At 41.9% G+C, this 14,377-nt stretch overlaps 1 protein-coding gene across 9 annotated transcripts in view; it reads right to left on the reverse strand.

The window, feature by feature from the left end:
* Nucleotides 1-14,377, reverse strand: part of AKAP13 (A-kinase anchoring protein 13) — a 225,936-nt gene that overhangs the window by 17,589 nt on the left and 193,970 nt on the right. For all 9 annotated transcript variants that reach the window (XM_087743462.1, XM_087743461.1, XM_087743460.1 and 6 more), the window contains 10 exons: nt 11,695-11,866; nt 8,452-8,519; nt 7,531-7,597; nt 6,204-6,339; nt 5,136-5,248; nt 3,917-4,063; nt 3,057-3,307; nt 2,301-2,426; nt 2,079-2,196; nt 1,292-1,540 (listed from right to left, as the gene is read on the reverse strand). In XM_087743462.1, coding sequence (XP_087599588.1) covers nt 1,292-1,540; nt 2,079-2,196; nt 2,301-2,426; nt 3,057-3,307; nt 3,917-4,063; nt 5,136-5,248; nt 6,204-6,339; nt 7,531-7,597; nt 8,452-8,519; nt 11,695-11,866 — 1,447 coding nt within the window. The remainder of the gene's footprint in view (nt 1-1,291; nt 1,541-2,078; nt 2,197-2,300; nt 2,427-3,056; nt 3,308-3,916; nt 4,064-5,135; nt 5,249-6,203; nt 6,340-7,530; nt 7,598-8,451; nt 8,520-11,694; nt 11,867-14,377) is intronic.

Below are 14,377 nucleotides of genomic sequence, written 5' to 3' on the forward strand. Positions count from 1 at the left end.
AAACTTTAATCAAAGCTGCAAAATGAACTCAAAGATCTGGGAAGTTTGCAAAAGTCGGCAGTTGACTCAGTATCGTCTGTGCACTTTGCAAGAGGGGAAATGCTAAAACCCTCTAAGAAAAGTTCTTCCTATACATCTCTGTGCTCTATTTCAAATCCCACAGAAGAGCCTGAATGTGTGAACTAGCTACTCTGTCCCTGGGCTCTGCAGCGTGTCTGCAGGACTTGCTTTCGCTGGGAGCTTGCACTACAGATGGAGATATGTTTATGCATTTCTATGACTTAGAAATGCAAATGCAGCCTGTACTTATCACAAGATTTCACAACAGCAGCATAGCTTGCTTCATCCACCATCTAAAGTCAATGGTAATCTCGGGTGCCTAGAAACCATCTGTAAACTTCCTGTTCCCAAAACCTCAAAATAAATCATACTCAGTATGGAATTTTGTGTTATCACTGCACAGTGTGGCACCAGGCTACCAGTCCCCATTCATGCCCAGGTACTGTGGTTTAATCAGCTGATGCTGGAATGAGAGAAGGAAAGCCCAGCCTTCCTGCCAAGCCCGAGACACAGCCCTGCCTGCTCTTACTGCTACCGCGGTCCCAGCTGAAGGCTTCCTTGGGAGATTTAGTGTTTAATTCAGTAGAGAACTTCAGTGCTCAGCAGAGCACGGCACCTTAGAAACACTATTTCCATGTGATAACAAACAAAAAGCAATTAAAGAAAACATTGGCCAAACAAGCGGCAGCTGCAGGGACACCAGAGCCTCTCCTGAACAGTTTGCATCGGCAGCTCAAGAGCAACAAATGCCTGGGTCACCTCTCTGGAATCCCAGTGAAACTGGGACGATAACGCCGGACCTGGGCAGCCCTACCACAGACCTCAGAGCAAAGGCAAGGCAGTGCTGCTGGCCGGCAGAGCCAGCGGGAAGCTGAGGTTGGGTTTCTGACGCTGCGAGCACGCTTCCTGCAACCGCTGCACATGCGCGTGGCGGCGCGGAGATCTGACTCACTGCTGTGGGCAACTGCAGCCCCATCGCGTTCTCCTGGCCCCAGCGACTCCGCTCCTCGGCCAAGGTGTCACTGCAACCCAAGCCTTCAGCAGGCATGCAGTCACCAGGTGGAAAAAAACAGCTATCAGCCCTGAAACATCCCAGCATGGGGAAAGCTGCTGTCAAAATCTCTCAAAGCAGAGGAATAAATAAAGGCTGGAGACACCAATCTGAGGACTAATCCTACATCCAGAGAGGGCGAGCTGTATCCTCCCCCGGCAGAACGCAGGGTAGTCTTACCTTTTAACCGGCCAGCTGCGTTTTTTAGTGAAACAGGCCCATCTCGGATGAGCTTCCGATGCCTCAAGTCCTCTCTTGCAAACATCTGGCCACTCTTCATCCTCATGATGGACTTGCTATCCGTCCGGTTGTAAATCTCACCAAGACGCATTTTCTTTTCATAATTGCTGACTTTGCTATTGACTGCAGCAATCACGTCTTTAACGAGGTTTAATGACTGAGTCAAGTCTTCATGTTCCACTTCATTTTCTTTGAACAGAAAGAGAAACACCTCGATTTCACTTCATCCTTGTGGACTCTAACTTCCTGATTTTACTTCCTTCCTTCCTCTTCTCCCTCCCAAATTCCCACATTGTAACTTTTTAATACTTTCATGAGACAGGCTGCATTTTTTCCCCCTTAAAGAGTTTCACAAAACCTTTCACATATATGGGTGAGGTTGGGGATTATTCCAATATACTTTGTATATGAGATAGTATAAATGAAATGCACAAATTAACCACGTATTTTAGCCATTACCAACAAAAAGCAAGCTGGGAGACTTTGGAGTCTAAGCACGTTGCTCCATAATTAGCTACAGACAGACTTATAACAACTAAATCAAGGCACCCAAATAACTAATCTTAAATGGAGATATGAAACTGGGTTATCTCGTTACAGCGGTGTGAGACAGTAATGACTAGATTAGTTGGTCTATTCTAAGAAAACCTGCTTCAGCTGAAAAGGATCCAAGATATTTACATGGGAGGAACAAACACACACTTAGAATAGAGGAACTGGTCCCTACCTTTGGTGTACTGCAGTATCCTTTGTAAAAGGACCGGGTACTTTGTGATTCTCTGTGTTACCAACAAGATACATTCAGAAATCCCAAGACGCCTCACCAGGGAGCTGCTCATTTTTTTCTAAGGAACAAAGATGAAAATTTCAGTTCTGTAGCAAAATGCTCACAAAAGTGCAGAAAGGACATACTTTTTCCATCGACTATGTCTGTTCTACCAGGTCCTACCTTGACAAATGCCTGAAACCGCTTGTCCTTTGAGTACAGATCTTTGAAGTTATTTACTGCCTCATTGTGATGCCCGCAGAATTTGCCGTATGTTTTCTTCATTCGCTCGGCACTCTCACCGGAGAACTGCAAGACATGAGACACGGAGGTCCAATTTGCACTGAGCTCCTGGTGTGATATCCCAGAAGCGCCTGCCAGTCTCTCAAAAGAACTTGATGAAACCAAATTGGTCCAAAGCATCCTAAACCAGGCAATTAGATCTCTAGAAAGTAAAGAGCTGAGTTTGAGACTTCACTGCGTTCACACAACGCAAAATTTGGGAATCTACCTCACAGGGCTTAAAAGCCAACAACAAAAAAGTCAAGACAGACAAAAAGAAGAAGGGAGAAAGCACAGATAAAGAAAAGTAAAATGACCCACGTAACGTTAAATGGCGGGTCAGTAACTCAGCCAAGAAACACATTGGGCACATTGTACTGTGGGCTACTGCCTACCCTCCAGGCTATGGTCAGACCGTTCTGTGCCCGTCAGAGAATGCTTCTCTTTCCCACAAAATAAACTAAATTAATTTTCATCATTAGACCTTCCTCTGAAAGAGCAAAAAGTGCTTCAAAAAGCAGAGACAGAGGTTTTTACGTGTGTGAAGAGTAAAGGTGCCATCAGCTGTGATTATTTAACAGGCATAAACAGGAAGGAAGGAAGAGCGCCCGGTTTCCAGCTGTGCTCTCAGAAGTGCAAGCATTTTCCAGCACTTACTTGATTCACTAGGATGTCACCTATCCTCTTGATAACAAAGTTCTTTTCACTTTTGTCTGCCAACGACTCCTTCTTCCTTTCCAGAATCCGCTGGAAGAAGTGACTGTGGATGTGCAGCAAGTTTTCCAGGCAGGGAAAGATCTTGTCCACGACTTGTTGATCATACTGCAGTTCTTTTAACATCCCTGCGCTGTATACATCATTCATGATCTTCAGGGTGCGGACATGATGCATTTCTGTCTGCATTAGCTCTGTATAGGATGAGGACAAGGTCAAAACCAAGGGCACTGTAGAGTACATGGGTGTACAGTACAAGGAAAAGCTGCCATTAGAAAGCTCTTCCATAACTGGGCTTCTCTAAGTGGCTTCAGAAAATTTCACATCAGGTATTGAGACAGCAATCAATAGTTTCATGTGTGGGAGACACAGAGGGGCAGAGGAGTCCCACAATAAAGAGCTTTGGACACTGCTGCTGAGGTCTGAACCTTCAGCTCTGTTATCGGCTCCTTCCTAACACTGCCAGCCTCAACATAGTGCGCTTTTTCCATACAGGACGGCTCTTGCATCCGGCAGGAGAAGACTTCCTAGCTAGCTGCTCTGCTGTAACGGAGTTTAAATGTCATCAGCAGACAAATGATGAGAGGCAATTTCTGGTTTTTTTGATGGCTTCTGGATAGGTGAAAGGCAGAAAGAAAGCTTTCAAAGAATACATTATGTTTCTAAGAACTTCAAGAATGGCTTCTAAGGAAACCAAGTCAATGTTCTTATTCACTGACCTAAAGCTTCCCAAATCCATGCATGTGAGTATATCAAGAAACTATCTACAATGACTGAAAAATTAAGATGCAGGTATCTCTCACCGTAAATGACATCTTGCCGTTTGACAACATCTTTGTTTTGCTGCTGTAGGAACTTGCTGTCCACTACCTGGCTCCAGGACTCTGCCTCCAGCTGCTTGGAATCTAATTCCAAGTCTCCCATCAGCTGTCCTTCGTTCATGTCCGCACCTTCACAAAGCAATATAAGTGCCATTAAGATGTGGGTAACTTGTCTCATTTGAGATTTCTGTCTGTTCACTTAGGTTTAGGCTTTCTCTGTCGTACCACAGACATCACACACATTCTCCTTTACTGACATAAAAATGATCACATGGAATTATACCATGTAAGGACCAGGTTATGAAAAGCACTTTTCAAGGTTATTTGCTAGTTGCACAAACCTAGTTCATGATTTTCACATAGACAAAATTCTAGCTCAGGTAAAAGACAATGGATTCTTTATCTGCAATGCAACAACATTGCAGATAAATAAAAACCCATAACACCCAGCTTGTGTTCCTTCATTTACATCACTGAATCGAGGGAACTTAGACTTACGTGAAGTCTGTGTTTTCAAGCTTAGAAAGCCAGAACTGATGTAGGTAGAATTGAACGCTACATACGTTACATACACACATATCTATCTTTAAGAAAGATGTTCATTTGTGCAGGAACTAGGAAATTTTCTCTTGTCATCATGAGCATGCCCTTGTTTAGTCCTTAATAAATTAAGACCATTCTGCTCTTTTCAGGTAAATATTGGCTAAGATGTAAAAATATTGATTATATCCTAAAAAAAGCACCATATAAAAATATTTAAACTTAAGAAATTAATTTAACTGACTTCACTTTCAAACCCACAAAACTAAACAATATGTTTTTTCCTTCCCCACTCTGGGAAAAATATGAAACACAAGACATCAGCATGAAAAAGGTGACAGAGTGCAAAAATCTGTGGCTGTACGAAAGGGCCAGAGGTGCAGAACAAAAGAGGAAATGTACGTCCCTGAGCTAAATTCCAAGTAACTCAACTGTAACTGAAACCTTTTAAATTTTTTCCCACAATTCAACAAGCTAAAGAAATTACTATGTGGGGCTTTGTTTTAGCGTATCACACTAATATTCTAAGATTAAAGTAAATGCAGTTTAACTATCCATTAGAAAGAAAAACTCTTGCTGAAATGCCAAAAATGGAATTTCTGTTTCTGGAAAGCAGCACTGAGACCTTCCTGTTGCTATAAATGCCATGGGGATCTCTTACCCTCATCAACCAGTGACTCCATGGATTCATTCACCCGGCTGATTTTATGTAAGGAGTCTGTTGACTGCGATAGGAATTTCCAAGTGTGTATTAAGCTGTCATCGTTCCCAACTCTGCAAAAAAACAGAACACAGGATAGCATTTATGACGTCGAAAACCAGTCGAATGTATTTTCAAATACACAGAAGAAATGCATTTTTAAATACGAATTGAAAACCAAAGCAAGTGTTACACAGTTATGTACAGAAATGTATTTTTTTTTTCTAACAGCTACTCACTGGTGCTCAACAAGCTGTAAGAACTACAGTTCTCAATGAGGGTGCTTCTTCTATAAAGAATCACACCTGGTTTTATGGTTTGGATAACTCCTTTTAATTCCTTGCCATTTTACTGTCACATCCCATTGTCATTGGGGCAGGCAGTGCAAAAATCCAATACAAAAGGCTATCCAAGAGTCTTTATTGCTAGCTCTGAGAAGGATCAGAAGAATGGGCTGAAATAAATTTCACCATGAATATCCAGGGCATGCCAAGTATCCAGAACATCCCAGTCCATGCTACTGCCCTGTATGTAGAATTGCTCAATATGCAGGTAGGGTAGGAACCATGAATTAGATTTTCTTCCTTTTCTTTTCTTAAGTAATTATGTATAACACAGTCCTGAAACACCATTAAGACTGCAGCTCTGTGCCTCCACCATATCATTATGGACACACAAGTTAATACTATACCTGAGCTGCAAACATGTGCTTGCACTGTACCCAGCCCAAGGCAAGGAATTTCCTCCTGGAGCCCAGAGCATCTCTATGAAGTGGCCTTGAATATAACCAGGCCAACTGAGATGCCTCTGAACTCATGCCATGACTAAACTAACCCAGACAACCTGATTGCACAGAAGACAACTGATGGTATCATATATAATATGGGTATTTTTTGGTTTTGTGATCCTCTTTTGTACCTTTAACACAAATCATAGTACACAAATTTATTTTTAATGAGATCTGAATTTCTCTATGCTCGCAGCGTCAGATAATACACGTACGCTCACGCGTGCAGGGAGAAACCTTACCCTGCAATGTTCTGTATTGAGACACTTTTCGAAAGTGCTGTAGTCTGTTGTGATCTCCTGTTATTGAATATTGAGGTTACGGTGTTTTCATCAGGAGCAAGTATTGCAGAGCGAGGGCGCTCCTTCGGTTGCGAGCCTGGAAGGGAAGTGTCAGGAAAAAAGTCAGCTCATGCAACTGCGTTCTCAGCTGCAATGATGACAACTTAAAGAAAGCGGGCTCTAAAATTCACTTTTCTTTCTAGAGTCGTTACCAGGACATCTCAGCTGTTAGAAACAGCCGTACGAAGGAAAGAACATTGACCCATGTGCAGAACTGACTGCACAGCACTATGCTTAAAAGATCTGGGTGGGACCTGCAAGTGCAGAAATGTACAATTGGGAAACTGAATTTAATTTTATTTGATAAATAATCACATGTAGCAATCTACTATGTTGCTTTTTCATTTCCCTGGGCCTATAATTATATACATCTTCCTGCTTCTGGTCAAACTTCTTGAGATAGGTTTCTCTATCAGTATGTACCACAGAGAAATGCTAATCCTTATGTCATTATATTATCACATACTTTTAACTAATCTTTTCGTATTAATTCCAAATTTTCCCTTCTTCAGATGCATTTCTGCTTTCTGCAGCGATACCTCTGAATTTCATGAGAAATACCACAGTGGGTACATCTGTATCATACAGTGTGGTTCCATATAGTGAGCTCCAAGCTATCACTAAATAAACTTATCAAATCACGGCACTACAAAACCCACGTGGGCTATTTCACTCCTATTCTTTGCCCTCGGTCACAGCGGGTAGCTCCGCAGTGCAGTGTATATCTCAGCACAGTCAGGAAAAGTTTGTCAGTATTAGATCCTATTCAAAATTAAACTTTCTGGTTTTACTACCTCAAAGCATAAGACTATTTAATTAAAAAAAAAAAGTATTTTGAACAAGCATCCTCTCTACTTGTAATTTGAACAATTTCTGTTAATATAATACTGACAGTTGAATTCTTTCCAGTGTCAGACACCCATGGACATAGGCTGCATATTCCAGATTTTGTGGACTTATCAGCTGTAGGCCTTCAGCAAGCTACAAGTTATCTGAGATAACTTTATATTTGCTTAAAGCTACATGGACACTGCAGAAGTGGATGAACTCTGTGCAACTTCAGTACAACTTCTGAAATCCCAAACATTGCTTATCATGCACAGAAGATGCTCTCATCCCTGTTTTGATAAATGCTTATCTTTCATAATATCGAATATTAGTCGTCAGAACTGTTAAGAATAGCAGATACAGACCATCACCAAAGCAGAGGGAAAGGAAGGTTTCTTACTTTTGTTTCTCATGGTTACTGTGGGTAATGAAGAGGTATCATGTGCCTGCAGCATCCCTCTCTGTGGCTGAAAGAAAAATGAAATTCACTGTAATTTCTTCCTCCCTTCTCCCATCAGGCTGTGCCACATAACTAAAATAAAAAGCTATGTTTTTTCTGAATCCTCTCAGAACAGATCGGTTCTTGGCTGTGATCTTGGTTCTTGGTGTATATTTTTATATATATGCACACAGGCACATACACATGTACCCCACGCCCCCAGTTGCTATCAATGAAATAGGCAAAATAACATTCGGAGAAACGTGCAGCAAATAGGAAAATGAGAAGAGAAAGTGCTGACAATACTGAAGAGAACTGAAAATCTTAATTGTATAAACATGAGCTAGCTTGGAGAACCATACTGCAGAAGAGGTTCCTCACATTTGGGGCAAGCATGAATTCTGTGCATTCCTCATATAAACAAAATACACATTTAATGGTTTTCATTATGCATTACATACACATGATGCTGCATTACAGAGTGCAGCATTTGAGAATTAAAAGATACAGCATTTAAGGGTGCTGGACACCCCTGAATTTTGCCAGTGAAGTGTTTTTTCCTTTAATCGAAGCATAGGAGAGACCATCTAACCATAAGGTCCCTGTGTACTGCAGGGAACAATGCAGGGAATTTGCTGCCAACCAACAGTCCATGGCACTGACCGGGAGCATTCACAGAGTCCCAAGGACAGCTACTGTATTAACATGTGGCTCTGGGGAATTTCAGGAGAGCCCAGAGAAATTATTCACTATAGCACAGGGGCTGAAGTTCTTTCCGACAAGCTGGAAACTTTGGGATGTACAGAAGATGACGTTATATATCTGCATGCTAAATTGTTTAAACTTTTTTGTTTATTCAGTAGAGTAGATGAAATCTCTTACCTTCATTTTGACCTTTGCACAAGAAGCAAAACTCTCCTTACAGCCTTTGTGAACAATTGCATTGCAGTCTGTCAAAAGTAAAAAAACCAACCAATTAAACAAAAACCCACAGAAAACACTTTGTGCCATTTGTAATCTGAACTGTTATCTTGCACAACTGAGAATTACAACTTTGAGGCATCGTTGTGGTTTACATGAGTAGCTACAGATACTGAGAGACAGGCTGCTTTCTCGGATAATTAGCCCTTTGTTTGTTAACAAGATTTCCTCATGGAATTTAACAGGAAATTCTGTTTAAAAATTAATGCAAGGTTGAGTCGCCAGGGTCCTAATGGGTCTTTAAAAAAAAAAAAAAAAAGATGGAGTTCTGAAAGAAAAGTAAGGTGGAAAGCAGAAGCAGGAGACAGAAACAGAAACCAATTGTAGGATTATGGGATCTAAAAGACAGGAAAATGAAATTTTAAATTTCATTAAAACTCATTTACATAAACTCAGATGTATCATAGTCAAGATCTACAGTACAGGAACCAAGTGCTACTGTGCTACAGGATTATCAGAAAAAGTAACAGGAGCATCTGCCAGGTGACCACGTCCGTGAGGTTGGGACTTTCTGCTGAAAACTAGACTGTAGCCACTGTTTTGGTCTGAAACCACAAGATTTACCAATGCAAAGAGCCTCATGCTTTAACACCACCATTTGCTGCATATATGCCAGAGCAAAAGCTGCCTATCTTCTTCGGAATACCCAGAGTCTGCCCATGATCTCTACCAGCAGATTTCTAGGAATCAAAGTTTTCAAAGATAATTAAAACTGTTTTTTCATAATAATTGATAATTGGGTTTGGAGTATTAACTCTTCTGATAGATGAAAGATCACAACTCAAATGCTCCCAGATGAGATTCAGTAGCTTAGAGAAAGCCGTTATTTCCACTCATTCATGACAACACATATTAACACAGATCATGAATTATATTTTAAGTGTACATTACACTGTAAGCATACAGTTCTGAATTATTTCTGGAAGAAATATGAAAGGAAAAAATTCCATGGCCAGAATGACAAAATATGCTCGCATGCCTAAAATTTCTTACATTTGGGCCTACTTAATAAAAGCCAGTAATTCTTCTGATATTTTGAGAGAGGTAAGGGTAAGGCCATAGGGCGTTGTTATTCTCTCAATGTCCCACAGTTTCCTGTGCAAGAGAGACAGAAGAAAGAAACCTGCGTGTTCTTGTAAAAACCCACATACAGTATCATTTTTCAGATCAAACGAGGAAGAGGGACAGAACCTGCTTCTGGTGCATGAAAAAAGACAGTGAGACAATGCAGAACCATGAGATTCACACTCAATTTTTGAAAGCCTGAAGGCAGCTCTTTAGTATGTACCATTTAGCAATAGAGCATTTTGATTTTTTAGATCAAAAATCTGGTTTCAGGGACTTTATTCCTCCAATTCAACTCTTCAGCAGGTAGGAAGTTCCTCCAACTCCTCTGTATCACTCATATTAATAAACCCCCCAAAAGCTTCTTTTCTCCATCACTGATCATAAAGAATAAAAAAGACCAGGCAGAGAGCTATTAAAAATTAGGATTTTTGCTTGCCCATTTGTTTTAGAGCATGGTAAGTCTTTCAAGCATTGACTAGCTGTTTCAGGAAGCTGGAGGCGTCATTGAAAAGTTGACACGTTGATTTAAAATGATCCAGCACTTTAAAAGGCATTAAGAAAAAGTCACCCATAGGCGATACAAAGCAGCGATGGTAGCAGTAAAACACTTCCACTTCGGTAGCAAAAAAGTAGTCTACAACACCACTGGAACAACAGAGCCTCTGCTACTGGTTATCAGTCGTTTCCAAGGCATTTGATGGCTGATTTTAAGATGCGATGGGAGAAAGGACTGCTCTCATATCTGAGCTTACAACCTGGGCCCTGACCAAGCTTTCCTTGTGGCACTCATTTTCTGGCCAGTGCAGAAAACTTACACTAATGTTCTGTTGTACCTTGAAAAATAAGGAAAGAACATCTATGCTAAAACACATGACATTATTGGTTTATTTTAACTCATTAGGATATAGAGAGTTAAATTGGGATATATTTGATTTTCTAAGTGGCTTCAGAAGCTGTTAAGAAAGTCGAGTAGGGAAAGGGAGAGGATGCATTTGAGAGCTTATAATTGTTGATGTTTTCCATTTCCCATCAGGCTGACACAGAGTGTCTCATGCAAACAACTTTGCTGAAATCTCTTCTCTTCCAGGAAACTCAAAACTGGCATTCGGGATTCAGCTGGCTGCTCCTTCCCCTGCTCACTGGAGATGTTTTATACACTGCTCATCTACCAGAAGGAACAGAGACAGAGCCTCCTGCTGCAGGCTGGGAGCAATTCCCATACAGGCCCCAACTCATCTCCAGGTTAGTGCAGTAAAAAATATTACTAATAGTGAGGAACGGAGAGCCCTGAGCTGCAGTGGAAAAAAAGACATTTTTGTCTGCATATTCTATAGCTTTCGGTCGCTGCGTAAACCAGCCACCATTCTGGTCTTGACCACACAAACGCTGCTGACTTTATCGAGCTACAGGCATGAGAAACAGCGTCTGATAAGAAAAGAGAACAAAATCATCAGTCTCACAGAAACCCTCCGCTGTGGTTCCCGTACTGCCTGCACCGTACTGCACGTACTTCACATGCACACAGGTAGTTGCCATTTGACCCGTGATGCAATTTCATGTATAAAGGGAGAAGAGGGTTAGTATTTCCTTTTTTGTATCATGCTGTTCTCACTGAGGGCTTACCGAAGCTGTGTTTCGGAGAACTAAAGCAATATACTACAGATGAGTGGGACATTTTTTCACCATTGGAAACAAAAGCCATGACCCAAGCCATCTTTCCCTGTCCTCCATCCATCTCAACGAAGCATCTCAGCCCAAGCCATTACATGCAGCTTGACATAACCAAAGTCCTCCAGCTGACTGATACATCCCAACAGGCAGGGGCAGAAAACCCCATGGGATGCTGCGATGTCCGAGCATGGGCTAGGATGGAGGCTGCAGGACACCTCCTTGCAGCCACAACTCATTTCGGTCCAGCTTCCATAAGGCAACACGCTGCTCCATGAATCACCATCTCCAAAGTCTCCCTCCCAACCCATGTCCTCATGCAAGAGGAAAATAAAGCATAAGGTTTGCATTTCCCATTTCAGATTTAATGAAAAACAAAAGGAAAAGGGGAAAAAACCCCTGACTTACTTGCACAGTAGTACGAATCCTTATTGAAAGGTTTCATACAGTGGTAACAGGTTGCTTGGGCTACAACGGAGGTTGCAGTGAAGAGATGTCCGTTTAACAGCTTCTTATCTTTTTCCTTCTCCTTGGAATCTTTGTCCTTCTCTTTAGTCTTCTCTTTATCTTTCTCTTTTTCCTGCCGAGAGAAAACGAACAAATGCCTCGTTACTTCAGAGGTCTGTTCTCTAGTTACAAATTCGTCAGTGTTTGCCTTTGGCAGAATGACGATATCGATCGGCATACACCTTAACAATAGTCATGTGTCTGCACAGCTCTCCATTAAAAAAATCAGCTTACAGCCCCCATGGATGTGGATTAACATACTATTGACTTGCAAAGCCTTCTGCACGGGTACCTCGGCAGCAGAGATGAAATTGAATCTGTTCCGAAGGCAGCTATTTTCTTCCACCTTTGTTTTATATTCGCTATATAATGACTGACTTCTTTTCTTCTAGGCTCTAATCAACCTCTTCAGCACTTCCAATGAATTGTGTTAAATACAAACACCACGTGTAATGTGTAACGAACTTTCAACACAGTTAATTTTTAAGGCCGACCTGTAAGACTCATGCTTTGCAGCTGCATTTTTAATGGAGAATGCAAACTCTTCCCTGGTGACGGCACAGCACCACTGCCAGAATATTTCCCCCTCCGTTTTCCTTCTGACTAGCAACTTTTTCAAAAGTTTCATGCAACCCCATGTGAAGCTTTTTGGGGAAATGGAACTTTCACAAACTCTCGAAATATGGCATCACAGAAAGGCTGAGGAACAACAGCAACAACGTAAAAGATTATCTTGTCTTCCGGAAGACACGGTTCAACCTCTGGGCTACTCAGGTTTGGAAAGACGACAAGCACAGCCAGCTTCTCCAACTTTTAGCAGAGTTTTTGTTTACCTTTCTATCACTACCTGAGCTACAAATTGCTAAATACTAAAAATTTGAAACATTTTTCCCTGCAGTCTTTCGTGGATTTGGAATTCTCCCAAACAATTTTTAAAGTAAACTCCACAGAAAAGCTCCAAATTTGAATTATGGCGACTCCTTGTCTTTCTATGTAGCACCCTACAAAATGTTTACCATACAATTCAGCTCCAGATCTGTATTTTAACTGTTACTTCAGATCTCATGGCAGCTGAAAGAGCAGCTTAACCAATTGGTAAAGGCTTCTGTAAACTTATCTTTGCGTTTTGTTATTTATATTCCATGTGCCCTTTGCTAAACATTGTCAGAGCCTAAATATCAGAGAGCTGCAGAGCAGCCCATGTGAGCAACCGTCATGAAGCCGTTAAAAGAGGTATTGAGCTCTGCCGTCACCTGGAGGGAAACTTTTGAGCCTTTGATGACACACTCAAATAATTAGTAACTCAGCCTAAGGTCTCCCATCTCCCAACACACCCCAGGCAAAATGCCAGTGTCAGAGTCTCCTCCTGCAAAGCCTCATAAACAGAAAGTCTATTTACTGGCCCCAAATGCTATTTTGTTCTGCAAATAAGCAAAACCAAGAGTAGTACCGGATGGAATAATCCTGTCTGAAGCAGGAAACCTGCCAGGAAGAGTCTGCTTTGTGGCACATCTCTGCCTCCTTTGAGCCATCGGCTCGGATCACCACCCCACGTAAACCTCCACAGCCCTGTTCTCCATCCGTTGACCTGCCCACCTTTAACCACAGCCAGCCTGGCAGGATTCAAGAACCAAAATGCTGCAGTTTAGTCCTTGGATGATGGTACCAAGTTGACACCTGGAGTTTTGCTCCATTGCCAGGACTTGTGAAGCTCCAGACGAAAAGATCACCCTACGCTCAAGGCAGATCTTGCGACTCACGTTTAAAATGTTGAAAGGAGATTCACCGTCCTATACTTTAAATGTACCTGATGCTTCCTGTAATTGAGCTCTGCAGTAAATTAATTACTGTAATTAAATGCCCAGTAATTCTAGAGTCTGGAATAACACCCTATCTTCATAAAATCACTGTAAAAAACATTTTAATTAAAGCTGAACGACTCCAGGAAAAACAGGAAATGGGTGCATCGCTTTCAAGGAGGAAACAGCAAAGTTCATACATGGGACGCCGGCCATACCGCTGAAATACAAGGTCTCAAAACGAGATTTTATTTTTAATATTTTTTTTTTGCCATGAGAGTTACTGGACAGTTACTGGAAGATTTTTTTAATAAAAGGATCGTAAAAACCATTTTCCTGCGGTATCGGAGCTGCCAGCATGACTTGAAGCACAGCTTCATGGCTGAACCTGCACCGATGTGCACTAACAGACACGACGGGTACCATGACTCAGTCGCACGGCCCAAAATAACAGACCGTGCGCCGCAGCAGCAGATCCCGCTCCGAAATAACCACGAAGATCTTACCTCCCAGTGCTTAAGTCCTACTAGCTTCACTGTTATTTGAGGTACTTCAGCAAATTTATTCCATTTTATAGACATCCTTCCCCCAGGGGCAGGAGGGCTGCTCCCCACCGGCATTAGCCCACCGTGACGGCCAAGATCTGCCAGCATGGATGGCCGGGGGAGACGGCAGTCAGAGAGGAGTTGAGCAAAAGGGGGAGGGCGGGACGATTGCTGCTAACTTCCTTGAAGATGATTTTAGCTACTTTGCTACTGCTTTCATCTTGCCCTACCATAGCTTCC

This window comes from Nipponia nippon, unplaced genomic scaffold (assembly GCF_047370975.1).
Source record: "Nipponia nippon isolate SJK-2023a ecotype South Korea unplaced genomic scaffold, ASM4737097v1 scaffold_9, whole genome shotgun sequence".
Classification (NCBI taxonomy): Eukaryota; Metazoa; Chordata; class Aves; order Pelecaniformes; family Threskiornithidae; genus Nipponia; species Nipponia nippon.